This window comes from Diceros bicornis, chromosome 24 (assembly GCF_020826845.1).
Source record: "Diceros bicornis minor isolate mBicDic1 chromosome 24, mDicBic1.mat.cur, whole genome shotgun sequence".
NCBI classification, from domain to species: domain Eukaryota; kingdom Metazoa; phylum Chordata; class Mammalia; order Perissodactyla; family Rhinocerotidae; genus Diceros; species Diceros bicornis.
In genome coordinates this window covers 23038842-23057552 of record NC_080763.1, presented here as the reverse complement: position 1 = coordinate 23057552, position 18711 = coordinate 23038842, and the positions used below count along the sequence as shown (strand labels likewise).

The window sequence follows — 18711 nt, the reverse complement described above, 5'->3', positions numbered from 1 at the left end:
GGCCCTCATTTTAATGATTTTCTTTCTTATGTGTATCTCAGGACGACTGGGTTTGGATTCAGAAGAGGATTATTATACACCACAAAAGGTAAAATCAGAAGCAGCTTCTTCCATAAAGCCTATCTAGGTCACATAGACCCCAGTAATATGTCCTCTTTCCCTGACTCCTCATATTAAAGTGTTTGTTTCTGAAGTATTTCCTCTCTGGGAGACTGACATTCCAGGATTCCTGATTTAGCACCATGTGGTCTTCTCATCTGACTAAATCATAAAAAGTTGAGAAAGAGGATACAGGCAATGTGGACACTCTGGAGTCACATCTTAACTCGGGGATAAGAGCTAAAATCAGCATGTACAGTGAAATGAACAAGTCACATTGAGCTAAATACACCCTGGAAAATTCCTTGGGAAGATATTGGAAAGCAATATACTGTCTCTTAACCCAACACAGCCATTTTCCCCTCCTACTTGCACAGTTGAACACCAGATGAAATAGTCATTTGTACTTAGGGGTCATATTGTATGACACATGATATCTAATTACTCTCAGTAATTACTGCAAGAGCTGGCACAGGAAGTGCTGAAACCAGCTGAGAGAGGAGCATGGTCACATCTCTCTCACACCCTCCCTAGGGCACAGGCTTGCCCACTGGAAGGTTGTCTATATTCAACTGTACCATTCACTGTTAACGAAGTTTATTTACATTTTAAAAATTAACTTAAATATTTGTGGGACCATGCTCAGTGGGATTCACAGCTGTTCCTCTTCTTCTGAAAAGGCTGTAGTAGAAACTTTGAGGTTTGAGTTTTCAGATTTCAGAAACATCCATTATGTGCCCCCACCATTCTCCAGGCCTGTCTAGTTAGCTGCAGAGGGATGTGAGCATTCAGATTCCTGGCTGCTACCTCAGTACTCTGTCACCTCACTTATAGTTTGACCAGACTAGAACCCCACAGGGCTACTGAGTTTCTTCTATAACTGTCATGGAGCCTTCCATCTCAGAGGACAAAATCTGCAATGTAGCGAAGCTTCTCCTTTCCCAACATTTTCTGAGAAGTCTTCCTAGGTAGAACCTACTGACTAAAACAGACTTTGACAGGGCTTGTCTGTTTAGCTGACCTGAAACTGCCTTCTTGTACTGTATTATAAAACTTGAGCTCCTGGTTGAAAGCAGTAGCCTCTAAGCTGCTGGGCAAATCTGAAGAGAACAGAGCAACCTTTACTTTCCTGTAGTCATTCTGCTGAATGCAGGATATCACTTTGGAAAGAACTGGGGCGTTTTTTTACCTAATACAAGTTATGTTTAGGGGATTTCTTTTTTTTCGTGCAGGTGGATGTTCCCAAGGCCTTGATTATTGTTGCAGTTCAGTGTGGCTGTGATGGGACGTTTCTGCTGACCCAGTCAGGCAAAGTGCTGGCCTGTGGACTCAATGAGTTCAACAAGCTGGGTCTGAATCAGTGCATGTCTGGAATCATCAACCATGAAGTGAGTACCCCCTTTGATGTCCTAACCACAATGTCAGAACTTCTGTAGGTTGGAATTTTTCTGGGAATGCTATTATTGGTTAGAGACCATGGATTTTAACTTAAGAATAAAGTGACGATTTCACAGACATTATATTTAGCAAAAGAAGCCAGCCACAAAAGAGTACATACTATATGATTCTATTTATATAAAGTTTAAGAACAGGCAAAATTAACTTGTGATGGCAGAAGTCAGAATAGTGGTTACTTCTAGGGGGAGGGGTATGGTTATTAATAGAAGGGGCGGGAGGGATCCTAGGGAGATGAGAATGGTCTGTATCTTGATCTGGGTGGTGGTTTTACATTTATATGCATAAGGAAAATGTATCAAGCTGTACAATATTTTACAGTATGTTATACCTCAATAAATAAATTGATTACAAAGAGTCAAGTGATGGAATTCAGATTCTACCTTATCCCTGAAATAGGTATAAGAAAATTAACGTTATGAAAAGAAACATATTTCCATGCATCACCTCCCTGGAGAGTTTTTTAAATTTATTGCTCCCAAATCACTAATCCTATATAGGATTTTTAAATATAATTTCCATTCTCCTCCTTCAATGATGTCATGAAATTCACCACTAATATTAAGTCTTAGTCTCTTCTTTGTGTTAGTATGATGAGCTGTCATCATTTTTGAAGAATCAAATTAAGAGATAAAAGTTTCCTGAATCACTGGAAAAGATAAGAATTTTTCTGCAATCTCTGAAGTAGTGGTTCTCAAATGGGAGAGTACAAATTCAGGGCAGGTCTGAATAGGGTGTCTGTGTACTTTGAAAAGACATATGCAGAATTACCATTACTTGATTTGGGTTTTGTTATAACATTGGATTTGTTGTGAAATTTAAAACTTACATGAGAGGACTTTTTTTTAATGCTAATCTAAAGGAACAAGGATTTTAACACGTTGAGAAACACTGCCCTGTAGATGAAATTAGATCACAATAAACTGGTTGCTTTATGGGCTGGAGAGTCCTCAGGATTTTAATACTTTGCCCTTGCCCTTGTTAGGCATGCAGAGTGTATAACCAAGACAAATGTCAATGATTCTATCCTTATGTAAATATCTTCTGGGGTGGAACGTTCATGTTTTGCATACCCCAATTAGGAATCTAAAACTTTTGTTATCAGAAAATCCTGCCTCATATACTAATTGAATTCTCTGATTACATATTGAGCTTATTTCTTCTTGTATTCTATTGGAGATGAAAAGCTACCTGGCACCTTCTTAGTAATATGATTTGCTTGAAAGCCTGTTACCTGTTAGCTCTCTAGTTTGTGCCTTATGAGTCTTTGCTTTGTGTTTTACCTTGTTTCAGGCATACCACGAAGTTCCCTACACAACCTCCTTTACCTTGGCCAAACAGTTGTCCTTTTATAAGATTCGTACAATTGCCCCAGGCAAGACTCACACCGCTGCTATTGATGGTGAGTTGATTTACAACTGTATACACATGCTTCAGTAGCTCGAGCTCTTTTATTCTGTGAAGTATTACCTCTTCTTAACGTTATATACACTCTTCTGAGTTCCCCCTAGTATCCAGGATTATCTCATTAACATGTTAGGCATTCAAGTACAGTTTTTGTTGATGATCATTATGAATGCATAATCAATACATCCCTTAATAAGAATGCCACACCTATAATTCCAGACAACTACTCTCTAATTAGTACCCTCTGTAAGTATTCTAATTTAGAATTTTCCACATTTAAAATGCAATATTGGAGAGAAAATACAATATTGAGTCACTTCTTGGGTCTAATTGGTCATAGTTCTGGATACCCTAGCTGCGCTAGGTCCAGGATCCTTTGGCTAGCTTTATATTTTTGTACTCTAACAACCAGAAGCTAGTCCGTGGAACTCTGCATTGGCTGTGTTTTATCCTCTGTTTCGTGACGCATTTGTCCCTGGTTATTCATTTTTGCTTCTCTCTCAGAGCGAGGCCGGCTGCTGACCTTTGGCTGCAACAAGTGTGGACAGCTGGGCGTTGGGAATTATAAGAAGCGTCTAGGCATCAACTTGTTGGGGGGACCCCTAGGTGGGAAGCAAGTGATCAGGGTCTCCTGCGGTGATGAGTTTACCATTGCTGCCACTGATGGTGAGTCTGTACACGTCATTTCAAGCTTTCTGGATGGATCGCTATGTTTTAATTTTTGGTTGGGAAAGAGGTGAGCTGGTTATTTGTATAGCTAAATCATACATTTACTTTATTATTTGTGTTAAATTGGTGGCCAATTGTTATGCATATTGAGCTTCATTAACCTTTCATGTGTCCAACATAGTGATTGTTTTTAAGACGTCAGATTTCTAGATAATGGCAAGTTAATATTCTAAGGCCCTACTTTTTTCACTTTAGCTTTTTTGGTAAAATGTTTTAAGAATTGTTAAATGCTTCTATATATACCTTGCCCAGCAACATAATTTAACCTTGCTTCTTAGTTGGAGTCAGCTGCACTGCAGTGATGTCTTTAGGGACTGCTAGGCCTTGAAGGACTGTATACCATGGGTCTTTCAGCTTCCTGGATTGGTCTAATTGATTTTTCTTCTCTCTTTCCTCTCATAGCTATTTCTACTCAGCAGCATCTCCTTGCACCTATCACTGCTTCTCTTCTTTCCTGCCACTTCCGCCAGTCTTCATTCCCTTCCCTCTTTCTTCTGCTTTTTTTGTCTTTTTTCTCTCTTCTTCCTATATCATCTTCTGAACTTTTTTGATATTTGTAGCTGCTTCTTTCTTGTGACTGCTGAACAACAGTCACATTTCATCTTCTTACCTTTGACTCATTTCAGCTTTTTCTGTTGTTGCTCATGCTCTGAGATGTCTTTGTTTTCTTTTGGTCTGTGCCTATTATATACACATGAGGAGTCCAGGGATAGTGTCACATAAGTGGTCTGTTACTGCTTTTAATTAAGTGAACCAACTTTCAGACTGGCACATTAACCTTCCCTGCTTGTCCCAGAACAGGAGACTTTAGGGAGCAAACTATTTAGGTCAGACTAGATAAATGCCAATATTACCTAGAAAGACAGAGTCAGCATGTCACTGAGGATTAAATTGAGTACAGCAAGTTCAGTAGCACTTCTGTCAGGGCCTCAAAGAGGTAATGTTTCCTCAGTACATCTCTGTACTTCATGAGTTAAACTTCAGAATGAGGAGGGTAGAATTGGATTCTGTGGCTGGACATATTACCTCTTGATAAATGTTCCTGTACTCCTCTGAACTGTATTTGATCGCCTCATTCACACAGCAAACATAAACCGAGTTCTTACTATGTTCCAGGTCCTCTTCTAGGCTCTCGAATTTAGAAGTGAGTTTCAGAAAGCCTCTGTCCTCAAGGAGCTCACAGTCTAGTAGAGCAGGGGAGACATACATATAAACAGACTGGTACAGGCAGATGCATAAGGCGCCATGATAGCAGTATTCAACTCCGCTAAGCTCTGGAGCGCCAAGGGCTCAATCCTCCTCTCTCTCCACCGTCTCCCTTCACTCCCTAAGTGAGGTCATTATCTTAAATCCCCCCATACACTAAGAACTTTACAGTCATGCGCTGCATAGCAACGTTTAAGCCAATGACAGTCCGCATATATGATGGTGGTCCCATAAGATTATAGCCTAGGTGTGTAGTAGGCTATACCATCTAGGTTTGTGTAAGTACACTTTATAATGTTGACACAATGATGAAATTGCCTAATGATGTGTTACTCAGAACATATCCCACCGTTAAGCAACGCATGACTGTATATTACCACCTGTGACCTGCAGACTCACTTATTCAACAGCCCCTCAACTTAGATGGCTAAAGATAGGGTGGCTTTGTAGCATAGTTTTCCTGGGTCAGTCCTGATTCATGCCTGTTGTCCTGGGTTAATCCTTAATAACACCCCCTTTTTTTTTTCCCCCCAAAGCCCCAGTAGATAGTTGTATGTCATAGCTGCACATCCTTCTAGTTGCTGTATGTGGGACACGGCCTCAGCATGGCCAGAGAAGCGGTGCGTCAGTGCGCACCCGGGATCTGAACCCGGGCCGCCAGCAGCAGAGCACGCGCACTTAACCGCTAAGACACGGGGCCGGCCCTAACATCCCTTTTTGATTAAAACAAAATCCTAATTTGGATAAGATAGGCATCTCAAACAAACAGTATATTCAAATTTAAACTTCTGATTTTCTGCCCAAATCTGTCCCTCCTGCAGCCTTCCCATCTCAGTAAATGGCAGCTCCATCCTACACCCTATGTCCCATCCATCAGCAAGTTCTATTGATAATCTTCAGAATATGTCCAACCACTTCTCACCATCTTTACTGCTACATCTGGTCTCCTTGCTTCTACCCTTGCTCCCCTGAAGTCAGTTGTAGTCATGGTAGCTCAGGGATCCTAAATACCTATGGCTCAGAACTTCTAATGGTTTCCTATCTCTGTCAATAAAAACCAAAGTCATTACAGTGGCCTGCATGGCCCTACATGACCAGGACCCCAGCCACCTCCTGACCTCTTCTCTGACCACTGTCCCCTCCCTTACTTTGCTCCAGCTGCAGGGGCCTTCTTGTTCCGTGTTTGTGATACTCGTGTTACCTGCACAGGATCTTTGCACTTGCTGTTCCCTCTGACTGGAAAGCTCTTCCCCTAGATATCCTCAAGGCTCTCTTTTTCTCACTTCAATCAGGTCTCTGCTCAAGTGTCAAAAGTACTTCTCTGACTACCCCAGAGTAATAGTACTCCATTATTATGCTTTATTTCCACTTACTTTTCTTTACCATTTCTCTTCCTTCATAGTACTTATCATTGCCTGAAGTATTAGGTCTTTATTTATGTGTTATCAGTCTCCCCCACTACAATGTCAGTTCCACAAGGGCAGCAACTTTGTTTTGTTCACTGCTGTGTCCCTGGTACCTCGAGCAGTACCTGTCATGAAGTAGATGCCCAATAAATATTTGAATGGTAACCCAAAAAAAAGTTGTTGAATGAGTGAATAAATGAATGAATGGCAGTACATGGTCATTTTTACCTGGGTGGGATCAGGAAGACTTTAGGCTCTATATAGGGGAATAAACAGCTTTCCCTTGTGTTGTACACAGTGGGAAATCTTTCTAACTCTAGGGCATAAAGATGGGGAACCCAAAGAGTTGGGAAGCCAGTGTTCTATTTTTTTAAAGATTTTATTTATTTATTTATTTTCCCCCCAAAGCCCCAGTGGATAGTTGTATGTCATAGCTGCACATCCTTCTAGTTGCTGTATGTGGGACGCAGCCTCAGCATGGCCAGAGAAGCAGTGTGTTGGTGCGCGCCTGGGATCCAAACCCGGGCCACCAGCAGCAGAGCGCAAGCACTTAAACGCTAAGCCACGGGGCCGGCCCATCCAGCCAGTGTTCTATTAAACTACCTGCTGTTTAATTTGTTTTCTAGATAATCACATTTTTGCCTGGGGCAATGGTGGTAATGGTCGCCTGGCAATGACCCCCACAGAGAGACCACATGGCTCTGATATCTGTACTTCATGGCCTCGGCCTATTTTTGGATCTCTGCATCACGTACCAGACCTATCTTGCCGTGGCTGGCACACCATTCTCATTGTTGGTAAGAGTTTCGTATGTGGGGGTTAAGGTGGCTTTGACAGAGGATAGACCTACACCTAAGGTACTAATGGTCCCATTCTTGGAAACAGAAGTGTCCTGAAGAAAAAAGCTTATTTCTTTAAGTCTTACAATGGTCAGTGATGCCAGACCTAGTGATAGAAAAAGAACATTGTCATTTCCTGAGCTTTGTCATCTGCCACCTCTTGACCATTTTTTAATGTGATAACCTTGGGCTCTGCCCTCCTCACCATATAATTTGTTACTTCTAGTCATCCACTAATTTGATGTCTGTGTTCATGCTTTTGTGAGAAACATTCAGTACACTTTTAAAAAGAAAGTCATAACTGCTTTCTGTATAAAGATTACTTTGTTACGAACTAGATTATAAATGCCTTTGTGAGGGTTTACAAGTCCATTCTTTTAGATCAGTGGTTTGCAACCCTGGCTGCACATTAGAATCCTCTAAGGAGCTTCTTAGAAGTCCCATTATCCAGATCCTACCCTTGACCAATTAAATCAAAATCTCTGGGGTAGGACCTAGGCATTGTTAGTTTCTAAAGCTTCCCAGATGATTCCAAAGGTCAGCCAAGGTGGAGAATTGCTACTTTACATAGTGAATATGGTTAGAGTAGCTAGTGGTGGTTGGCTTATGATGTTAATATCTAAAACAGTAAATAATAATTATAAAGTTATCTGGGGTCAAGGATAGCACTTATCTCCTAAGTTAACTCCCTAGCCTAGTCTTCTCACTTTTTCTGCCTATAGCTGTATACAGTGCTTACCTACTGAATATTTTTCCTCAGAGAAAGTATTGAATTCTAAGACCATCCGTTCTAATAGCAGTGGCTTATCCATCGGAACTGGTAAGTAGCAATGTTTCAGGTATAAGTGGTTTTCTGAGGTGTGGGTCTTTGAGTTGGATTCCATGCAGTCTCTAAAAAAATGAAAATAGGAAATATCTTTGGGAAATGAGGAATAGAGTGGAAGAGGGAAGATCTTACTTTGGTGGATTTCACAGTAAGTTTTTATTTTTATTTATTTATTTTTTCCCCCAAAGCCCCAGTAGATAGTTGTATGTCATAGCTGCACATCCTTTGAGTTGCTGTATGTGGGACACGGCCTCAGCGTGGCCGGAGAAGCGGTGCGTCGGTGCGCGCCCGGGATCTGAACCCGGGCCGCCAGCAGCAGAGCGCGCGTACTTAACCGCTAAGCCCTGGGGCTGGCCCAGTTTTGATTTTTACATCGTGGTCAGAGGGAGAGTATATCTTTGCCACCAAGCATATGGAAGTAATTAAAGTGGCTTGCCCAACATTGTAATGTGACTTATGTATTGTTCCTTTCCTTACTATGCTAGGGACTATGGCTTCTGCCTACCCTTTACTTCCATGGTATTCCTAGAGGTATTCCAGTCTATAGAAATAGTCCTTCAAAACAGGCCTTCAGAATTAAAAGTTGGCTAAACTTTCAGTGTGGTTAGGAAAATCAGCCCAAAGCCTCTGATAGTTTTTCTTTAACTGCTTTCTTCTTGGTTCTCTGTTATTTTAGATCATGCCAGGAAATTGAATCTATGTTCCTTTTTGGTATTCCATTGCTATAGTACCTGTAGTCTTTGATGTCTCAGAACCTGGATTCTGATATTTTGTGGAATCAAAACAGATAAAGACCCAAAGTAAAAGCAGATTAATCCTCCAAAAAGCAACAGTTGAACATCTGATCTAGACTTGTTGAACTTCAGTTTACACATTCACATACATACATACACATATCATACCTTTTATTGGTTTCCTTAAATAATCCATTGCTTAGCATCTATTTGTACATATTAATATCTGTCACAAATGATAAAATAAGCTGTTCTATTACAGCTTTGTTTTGCTGGGACAGTATTTAAAGGAAAAATGTCATTAAAAAAGCACATATCCATTGGCCAGAAAATATAACTCCATAAGAGCAGGAATTTTTGTCTTTTTTATGCATTAATTTTATCCACATTGCCTGGAAGAGAGCCTAGCAAATGGTATATGTTCAATAAGTATCTGTGACTAAATGTGTTATAATCATCCAATGGAATATTATACAGGAGGAAAATGAGCAACATCTATAAATATTTCCATAATGTGAAATGTAAAAAGCAGATTTCAGCAGACTGCGTGCCTTTGTATAAAGTTCAGAAACAAGCAAAATAAATAATATATTGCTTAAGGATACATAAATATGTGATAAAGTATTTTTTTTAAGAAGAAATAATAAATACAGAATTAATCAGTGGTTACATCTGAGTAGGAGGCCTGAGAAGGAAGGAATTCATAAAGGCAGGGAGAGTGATATAGGTAATGTTCTAGTTCAGGACTGTCCCATAGATCTTTCTGCAACAATGGAAATGTCCTATATTTGTGCTGTTCAGTGTAGTAACCACTAGCCACATGTAGCTATTGAGCACTTGAAAAATGGCTACTGTGACTAAGGGACTGAATTTTTAATTTTATTTAAATTTAGCCATATATGGCCAGTGGCTACCGTATTGGAAATCTAGTTATTCAAGTGGTAGATTCATGTGTATTTATTTTGTTAGGCATCAAAACTTACACGCATGTTAAAAATAGTCTTATGTATATCTCAAATGTAACATAATTTTTAAAAGCTATTTAAAACAAAAAAGTGGGGCCAGCCCCATGGCATAGCGGTTAAGTGCGTGTGCTCCGCTGCTGGTGGCCCAGGTTCAGATTCCGGGTGCACACCGACGCACCGCTTGTCAGGCCATGCTGAGGTGGCGTCCCACATAAAGTGGAGGAAGATGGGCACGGATGTTAGCTCAGGGCCAGTCTTCCTCAGCAAAAAGAGGAGGATTGGCATGGATGTTAGCTCAGGGCTGACCTCCTCACAAAAAAAAAAAACAAAAAAGCAAGCTTCAGAACTTATTTTGGCATCTACAGTTCTGCTGTAGGATCACAGTTCAGTAGGATCACAATGTGGCACAATCAGTCCTCAGGCCAGTATGGCAGGTGATCACAAATAATCCTTTACATTTAACTTTGGAATATACCGTAAATTTTTTTTTTTAAGCTTTGGCAAATTTACTTTCTTAATTATAGTTTTCTTTGGCCCATATTGAAATTCAATTTCATTTCCTGACTATACATCAGCTAGTCTTCATTAAGGTAACTTGGAGTATACTTCATGATATGAAAGAAGCAGCCATCATATTTAAAAATTCTTACAAATAGTCATCAGAGAATTTAATGAATTGCATCATTGAAGAATTCTCCATTAGGGTGTTTCCACAGAATGGCGTTTGGGGAACTTTAAGAGGTGTTTGGCTCAAATGTTAAAAAGAGGTTTGTATATAAGATGAACCTCTATGGAGGATGCTGGAGTCTGAATGTATCTGTTAAAGCATGGGTGCTAGATTTGGTGAACCATGGTTGGGTGATTGTTCAATAAGGCTTTAGAACACTGATAATCTGCCATGGACATAGGGATAAGCATGTCTGGAAAGTAGAAGTGAATTATCATTATGAAGATACTAATATACAGATACGTTATGTAAAAACCAAAAATCTAGTCCCACATATCTGACTTGCATCTTTGCTATTCTACTTCATACAACTCTAGGAACCTTTCCAAGGGTCACTGGGGTGCTAAATCTTTCTTGCTGCATAGCAAAGCTTTCTACTTCTGTGCTGTGTATCTGTCAGTGGTTCAGAGCTCTAGCCCAGGAGGCGGCGGTGGCGGTGCTGGGGGAGAAGAGGAGGACAGTCGGCAGGAATCTGAAACTCCTGATCCAAGTGGAGGCTTCCGAGGAACAATGGAAGCAGACCGAGGAATGGAAGGTTTAGTCAGTCCCACGGAGGCCATGGGGATCAGTAGTGGGGCCAGCAGCTCCTGTCCTGGCTGGCTTCGAAAGGTAATTCCTTTGGTAAAGGTACCTTAGATAAAATATCAGGCCCTTTGCAGGGACTAGAGAGGAGTTGCCAGGATCTCTTCATTTCCTGTGTCCTGTTAAACTGTTTTGCAGCAGGCATCTAACTTTCTGATTTCTACCTGGAACGAATCTTTTTTTCTTCCTAACAGGAAGAGATACAAAATGTTGTCATACCTATATTACTTAAATAAATGTGAGTTTAATACACCTTTCCTTGAAGGCAGTTTTTGTAATGCATATATACAAATTAAACTTACAGATTTTGTTCTGTGGTTTGTAGAAGTGGAATATCAGAGCAATTGGAATGCCTTACGATAGAAAAATGTTTATGAAAGTTGAAGTACAGACATAAAAATGTTGGAGTCTATTTATATGAAAAGTTGGTTACAACATATGGCTATGCAGAAAAGGAGGGAATATCTGTGCAGTATGATCCCATTCTCTCAGCAAATATGTAATGTGTAGAAGAATGTCTGCAAGATTATATATTGATCATTTTAACTGGCTATCGGTGAGTGATGGAATTGCTGGTGGTTTTTATCATCTCCCTTTGCCCATCTGTATTTTCTCATTGTCTGCAGTGAACATTTATAGTTTGTGAAATTTTAACTTTTTTACAAAAAAAAAAAAAGAATCTATAGATTTAAAACTCCCCAATAAGATTAAACTTGCTATTTGGGGGTATGAACGGAGGAAACAGCACAGTGTTCTGTCTAAAGCTTCAGCCTCAGCCTTTAGCAGCCTGGCAATCGGCCTCACTGCCATCACCTTAGAGCTTCCCATCTCCATGAATAGCCCGTGTAGAATAAATGTTTTGGGGAAACGTGCCGGACACTGCAAACTGTGTTCTTAAATTTGAGTTGGAATTCGCATCACTGTTACTCCTCTTGAGGAAGACTGGCGGGCTGTTGACAGGTAGGGTGAGCTGTGTTATAACCACACCTGTCCTGCTCCACTAGATGGTGCCGATGTCATGACAGAGTGAAAGCTATAGCAAGAAGGGAATTTGGGAGAAAGTAAATGGCTCAAATAGAACTGATGAGATTCTTTCTCTTATACATAGGAGCTGGAAAATGCAGAATTCATCCCCATGCCTGACAGCCCATCTCCCCTAAGTGCAGCTTTTTCAGAGTCTGAGAAAGATACCTTGCCCTATGAAGAGCTGCAAGGACTCAAAGTGGCCTCAGAAGCTCCTTCGGAACACAAGCCCCCAGTCGGAGCCTGGGTAACTGAGCTTTTTGCCTTTGAATCACAACTAGGTAACCAGTGGCTGTAAGCTCTGTCCTGTTCTCCTGGCCTCACTGACTCCTCCTCTAGCTTCACTACTCTCCCAGCTGCCCTGCATCAACTCATACTATTTGGGACTGCTTAAAGCCTCTAGCCAAGGCCAAACCAAGTTGCCTTGGAAAAGTCTTTACCCTTTCACATTTCTGACAGGCTAACACCTTTCTATACCAAAGGATTGTCTTTCTTTTCTGTCTACCTCAGAAGTACCAAAATTGAAATTCCAAAATTCAAATTCAATTTTTCATGACACTGCTAGAGTGGGTTGGAGGCTCAAAATATAAGAAATAATGCTTGTAGCCTAGTGAGGGAGCAACACACGTATACCTAACCTTGGTAGAAATCAAATTGTGGTAAATACCTCAATAAAACGGTAAACCAGGGGTCATCAAACTTTTTCTATAAAGGGCCACATAGTAATTATTTTTGGCTTTGTGGATCATACAGTCTCGTTTTTCAGCTACTCAACTCTAACACTGTAGTACAAAAGCAGCCATAGATAATACATAAAGAATTAGCATGCTTGTGTTCCAATAAAACTTTATTAACAGAAATAGGCAGTAGGCCATATTTGGCCCATGGGCTGTTTTTTGCTGTCCCTTGCTATAAACAAAGTACTGCAGAAGAAGGGAGAAAAATCTAGACTAGGATAATTGAAAAGCTTCCCAGAAGAGGTAATAAAACCTTTGAAACTTCAAGGTGAACGTCTTAATTCCTCTGTCCGTTGTTTTGGTGATCCTATTTACTGAACACCTCTCAAATCTCTTCTCAAGTATGATCCACTACATTTCATGAATATTGATACTTTTAGATCCTCACTGTGATCAGAAAGACTTGTTCCAAACCAAATCATGCTTTTTCACAAAGTTCACCAAAGTAGGTGATTATTCTTCTACCTTAGCATAATTGGGACTGAGACACTGAGAGCTCTCTTGCCCTGTTATGTTCAAGTGAGGTATTACTGTAATCTCAGCCGGTTTTCCATTTCTCTTACATATACTTCATGCGTATGTGTGTTTTATCTTGTTACTTTTTTTTTTTTAATAATTTTATTTTTTTTTTTTTTAGATTTTATTTATTTATTTTTTTCCCCTCAAAGCCCCAGTAGATAGTTGTATGTCATAGCTGCACATCCTTCTAGTTGATGTATGTGGGACACGGCTTCAGCATGGCCGGAGAAGCGGTGCATCGGTACGCGCCTGGGATCCGAACCCAGGCCCCCAGCAGCGCAGCACGCGCACTTAACCACTAAGCCACGGGGCCGGCCCATATTCTTGTTACTTTAACAATAAAATCTGATAGCACTTAGAGGAAGTTTAGGTTGGGGAGCTGTGGCACCCAGGCAGAACCTCCTGTGACCTCTCTCTCTTCTCTCTTTAGCCACCTCGGCTGAATCCTGCAGGAACATGTGCTGGAAAGGGAACGCCATTGCCTCCTCCCTGTGCATGCAGCACTCTGCAGGTGGAGGTGGAAAGATTGCAGGGTCTGGTGTTAAAGTGTCTGGCTGAACAACAGAAACTACAGCAAGAAAACCTCCAGATTTTCACCCAACTACAGAAGCTGAACAAGAAATTAGAAGGAGGGCAGCAGGTGAGAGCATTAAAAGAATAATTCAATTTCTAATTCTGTTTTGAAGAATCACAGAAACAAAACATCAAGGACTGAAATAGACTTATTCCTTTGCAACTACGTAACTTTTGTAATTAATCCCAGAAGGCTTGGGCCTTGTTCAGGCACCTGGATTGAATCATTTTCATCACCTAATTGCCATTGTTTTTTGTTACTTTTTTTGTTTTACTTTTTTTTGTTGTTTTTTTTTTTTTTTGTGAGGAAGATTAGCCCTGAGCTAACATCTGATGCCAATCCTCCTCTTTTTGCTGAGGAAGACTGGCCCTGGGCTAACATCTGTACCCATCTTCCTCTTCTTTATTTGGGACGCCGCCACAGCATGGCTTGACAAGCCGTGCATCAGTGCGCACCGGGGATCCGAAGCAGCGAACCCTGGGCTGCCGAAGCGGAGTGCACTCACTTAACAGCTACGCCACCAGGCCAACCCCTCTTTTACTTTTTATTATGAAAAATTTTAAACATTACAGCTCAGTGAATACCCATTTATCCACCATCTAAATTCAACGGTTGTTAACATGTTGCTGTATTAGTTTCAAATATGTGTGTATGTGTGTGTTTAAAATATGTGTGGCTATATATCTCTGTGTATTTAAAATATGTGTGTATGTGTGTATATATATTTATTTTGCTAAACTATTTTTAAGTAAATTATAGAAGTCATGACCTACCCCCCCCAAATATTTTATTATACATATCCAGAAATAAAGACATTTATTCTCCTGGATAACCACAATACTATTATCACACCTAGCAAAATTAACACTAATAGTCTCAATTCTCATCCAGTACCCAGTTGATACTCGAATTTTCTCAGTTTCCCCACAAAAATGTCCTTTGTAACTGTTTTTATCAGTTAAGAACCTCACATTACATTTATATCTTGTTTCTTTTAATCGAGAACAATACCCTCTACCACCATCACTTTTTTTTTTTTTTTTTAATTTTCACGGCATTAACTTGTTGAAGAAACTGGGTCAGTTGTTTAAGAGAATGTCCCACATTCTGGATTTGTCTTGTTTTCTTGGGATGTTGCTTAACTTGTTTTTTTGTCACCCTGTCATTTCTATAAACTGGAAATTAGACTTAAGGCTTGATTAGATTCAGGTAAAACATTTTTGGTAAAAATAGTTCACAGGTGCTGCTGCTCACATCGTTTTTAAAGAGCCATAGTATTGCTCTATGTAAAGTGAACTAGGAGTGGGGAAATAGGGCTCCACCCTTGGCTTTGCCAGTGACCAGCTACATATGTTTGGACAAATTACTTTGTGTCTATGAGCCCTGGTTTCTCACCTAAAAGAAGAAAATAATACCACCCACCTGGTATGGTTGTTTTGAGGGTTAGATGAAATAATGTCTCTAAAAGTACTTTGGAAGTAATATACACACTTAAGATAAGCATGGGGTGATTGGCAGCTGTAGCAAGCATGAGGATTGTTTTTCCTAGGACTGTCTTAGTTTTAAAACTGAGAGTTCTGCATCCCAGAAAATCCTGCAGTCCTGGGCAAACCAGGACAGTCAGTCACCCTACCTGCAGCAAATTAATGGTGTGAACTTTATCTGGGTAGCATTATGAGCTTCTCACAAAACTGTGGCTACAGATCCTTACAGGGTGGCATTGAAAATCTAGTCCTGGGGCCGGCCCCGTGGCTTAGCGGTTAAGTGCACGTGCTCCGCTACTGGCGTCCCAGGTTCGGATCCCAGGCGCACACCGACGCCTTGCTTTTCCGCCCATGCTGAGGCCACGTCCCACATACAGCAACTAGAAGGATGTGCAGCTATGACATACAACTATCTACTGGGGCTTTGGGGGGGAAAAAAAAAAAGGAGGAGGATTGGCAATACACGTTAGCTCAGAGCCGGTCTTCCTCAGCAAAAAGAGGAGGATTAGCATGGATGTTAGCTCAGGGCTGATCTTGCTCACCAAAAAAAAAAACCTCCTAGAAGATCACACAGAAAATCTAGATGACCTGGGGTATGGCAATGACTTTTTAGATACAACACCAAAGGCGTGATCCATGAAAGAAATAATTAATTGATAAGCTGGACTTCATTGAAATTAAAAAAAAAAAAAAAAAGAAAATCTAGTCCTGAACTACTGTGACTAGGTAGCAGTGTTGTTAATGTGGAACTGTGTTTTATTTGGACAGGTGGGGATGCATTCCAAAGGAACTCAGACAGCAAAGGAAGAGATGGAAATGGATCCAAAGCCTGACTTAGATTCAGATTCCTGGTGCCTCCTGGGAACAGACTCCTGTCGACCCAGCCTCTAGTCTCCTGAGCCTGTATAGCCTCCAGGAAACTGGGATCCAAAGAACTTCACAGCACACTTACTGAATGCAGAGAGCGCTTTCCTGGCTTTGTTCACTTGCAGACAAGGAGCGCAAGGCGGAGGCTCTGAAGCACTTTCCATGTACACTTGGAGAGTGGCATTGCCTTTTAGATAGGGTCTAGGAGTGGTTTTGTGTTGGAGAATGGAAGGGCCCCATGGCCCTGGCTTTGTCCTCAGTGACTGCCATAGCAACAGCAGCTCTGTACCTCATCTGTTGATCCCACCTTTGAAGAGGAGACACAATGCTCACCTTAATTTCGCTGGTAGCAGCTTATATCCCATTTATCATTTTCACCATTAATTGGAAGCTGCCTTGGGAATTCACCACCAGGCATTGCACCTCTAGGTGGAGGAGGGAAAAGTGTAAAGCTGGAATGGGCTAGAACCAAGCGTGGCCCATCCTGGGTCATCTGGAGAGTGGTGAAGTATTCTGAGCCCTCTCAGGAGTCCTGAGTCTAGGAAAATTTGTCCGATGGAGTCAATGTAGGGCTTGTTTTCAGAAAGTTCAGTTACTTCGTGCAGCTAAAATGCTTTAGGAGGAAAAGTGGGCTTAGATTGCTTTTCCTCTGAGGGTTGATTGAAATATCTTCAGTGAGGAGTAGAGAAAGAAGGGCAGGTCCCTCCTCATCACACAGCTGGAGTTTCACGCTGTGGCTAATGCAGGGTGGGATTTCCTAGCTTCGGAAGTTACCTCTAAGAGATGAGGTATCTTGTAGAGAACTGAGTCAGTGGGGCGGTAGGAATGGCCTTAAGAGAAAATCATGAGGGAAAGGAGGTCCTCCTTTAGCTTCCTCTACTTGGTATCTTCGAGAGGGCCTAGAGTGACTGAGTCTTCTGCTCATAAGAAGGCTTCTTGTGCCTCTGCCTTCATGGCTCTTAGGGTTCTAAATTTGACGTCAGCAGCCCCAACAACTCCCTTTCTGTATGTCTAGTCAGTATTTTTCCCCTTTTGGTGTTTTATGAAGCCATATCAGTGAATCTGTATCATCTTTCCTACTTGAGTGGCCCAAAGCCAGCACCAAACCCTGGTAGTCCCTAAAGCCTAACAGAACGGGTAGAACCTGCCAAGTGAAGGAATTTGGCCGAGAGCTCCCTTCTAATCCCAGTTATTGTGTCCTTGTAGACAGGAGCAAGCTAGCTTTCCCAAAGAGAAAGTGTCCTGAAAGAACAAAACTTCATGAAGTTCTAGGCAAGTGTTCGATGGTTTTACTTAAGGATGTGAACTCTGTGTTTCCACCTAGCATCATGAAATGTTCCTTTAGTATTTTGGGTCCAGGAGCTGCCTTGATGAGTCTCACATCCTCCTCCCTACAAATGACTAATTTTTGTCTCATTTTCCCCAAACCAAAAAATGAATATTTGCTATCTGTTTAATATTTTGGAAGGACCTGTGCAATGGAAATTTTGCCATTTCCCTAAAACTGGTAGTGTAAAGGCTGATGCTTGGGGAAAACCCCATGGCTGGGGATGGGCAACTCTGTTCAATGGGATCTTCTTTGGTTTGATGTTCCCATTGTTTTCTCAATTCTGGGAAGCCTAGTACAATGGTACTAATGTAATCACTGAAGCCTTTTCTTAAAATAAGGGAAGGGGCCAACCCTAGATTAAAGTTACAAGTTCTGGGGACTTGGGGGTTTGCTATAAACCCTAATAATGGGTTTTGGTTCATCTTGTAAATGCAACTTTGACTTTTTTAAGGACTGACTGGCCTTTCATGTTCCTGTATCCCTCATGCTCACCATCTCAGCAGGCCTGAGAGGCAGGGTCAGTTTGGGTGTTAATCATGAGTATTGCTTCTGCTATGGAACTGAGGAACATGGGCACGTTGCTGAGACTGTGGGATGAAAGTGAGCATTGAAGAAAGGGTGAGAGCCCTGCTCTTGTTCCAGATGGGAGTCATTTTCCAGCAGTGGAATGCTGTGGTCGTTTTCTTTAGCATGTTTCTTTGGGAAGTCTAGGTTTGGTGTTAATCTGGCTGAGAATCTAAGTTCTGTGCCTTAGAGACAATTTGCACTTTCCCAAATTGTGCCTGGGACAGCCATATGATTTTTCCCACCAAACAGCTATGCAAACAGAAACCAGTTCAAAGGTGGCAGCCATACATTAGACAAAAAGTAAAAAGTGAGGCAGCAGAAATGCCTTTGAATGGTTTTCTGTAGATAATTCTCTTAAATTTGTCCTACTTTTCTTCTTTATGCAGTGTTAGGTGTTTTAAGATTTCCAGTAGTATTGCTTTTGAGTTATAGTATAACCTGAGTTACTCCTCTGCTCTGACATTGTTGCTGAAGAACTAGCTTATTGTTAGCCAGATGTTTGAAAGGTTGAGGGTGGAGTGGTTTGGCATTTCTGTTTTAAATAAACATTTAAACTCTCAATCAGTGCAATGCCTCAGTAAGCCTGCGCACGGACCTTAGTCACTGGGGATAAAACACCCAGATTCTAGGCCTTC

The 18711-nt window shown here is 41.1% G+C and overlaps 1 protein-coding gene across 2 annotated transcripts in view; it reads left to right on the top strand.

Moving 5' to 3' along the window:
* NEK9 (NIMA related kinase 9) overlaps nt 1–18637 on the top strand; it is a 37924-nt gene extending 19287 nt beyond the window's left edge. For both annotated transcript variants that reach the window (XM_058567375.1, XM_058567374.1), the window contains 10 exons: nt 42–88; nt 1332–1487; nt 2848–2956; nt 3466–3627; nt 6929–7099; nt 7902–7961; nt 10794–11002; nt 12084–12245; nt 13685–13894; nt 16081–18637. In XM_058567375.1, coding sequence (XP_058423358.1) covers nt 42–88; nt 1332–1487; nt 2848–2956; nt 3466–3627; nt 6929–7099; nt 7902–7961; nt 10794–11002; nt 12084–12245; nt 13685–13894; nt 16081–16203 — 1409 coding nt within the window. In that variant the 3' untranslated portion in view covers nt 16204–18637. The remainder of the gene's footprint in view (nt 1–41; nt 89–1331; nt 1488–2847; nt 2957–3465; nt 3628–6928; nt 7100–7901; nt 7962–10793; nt 11003–12083; nt 12246–13684; nt 13895–16080) is intronic.
* Nucleotides 18638–18711: the final 74 nt, after the last annotated feature.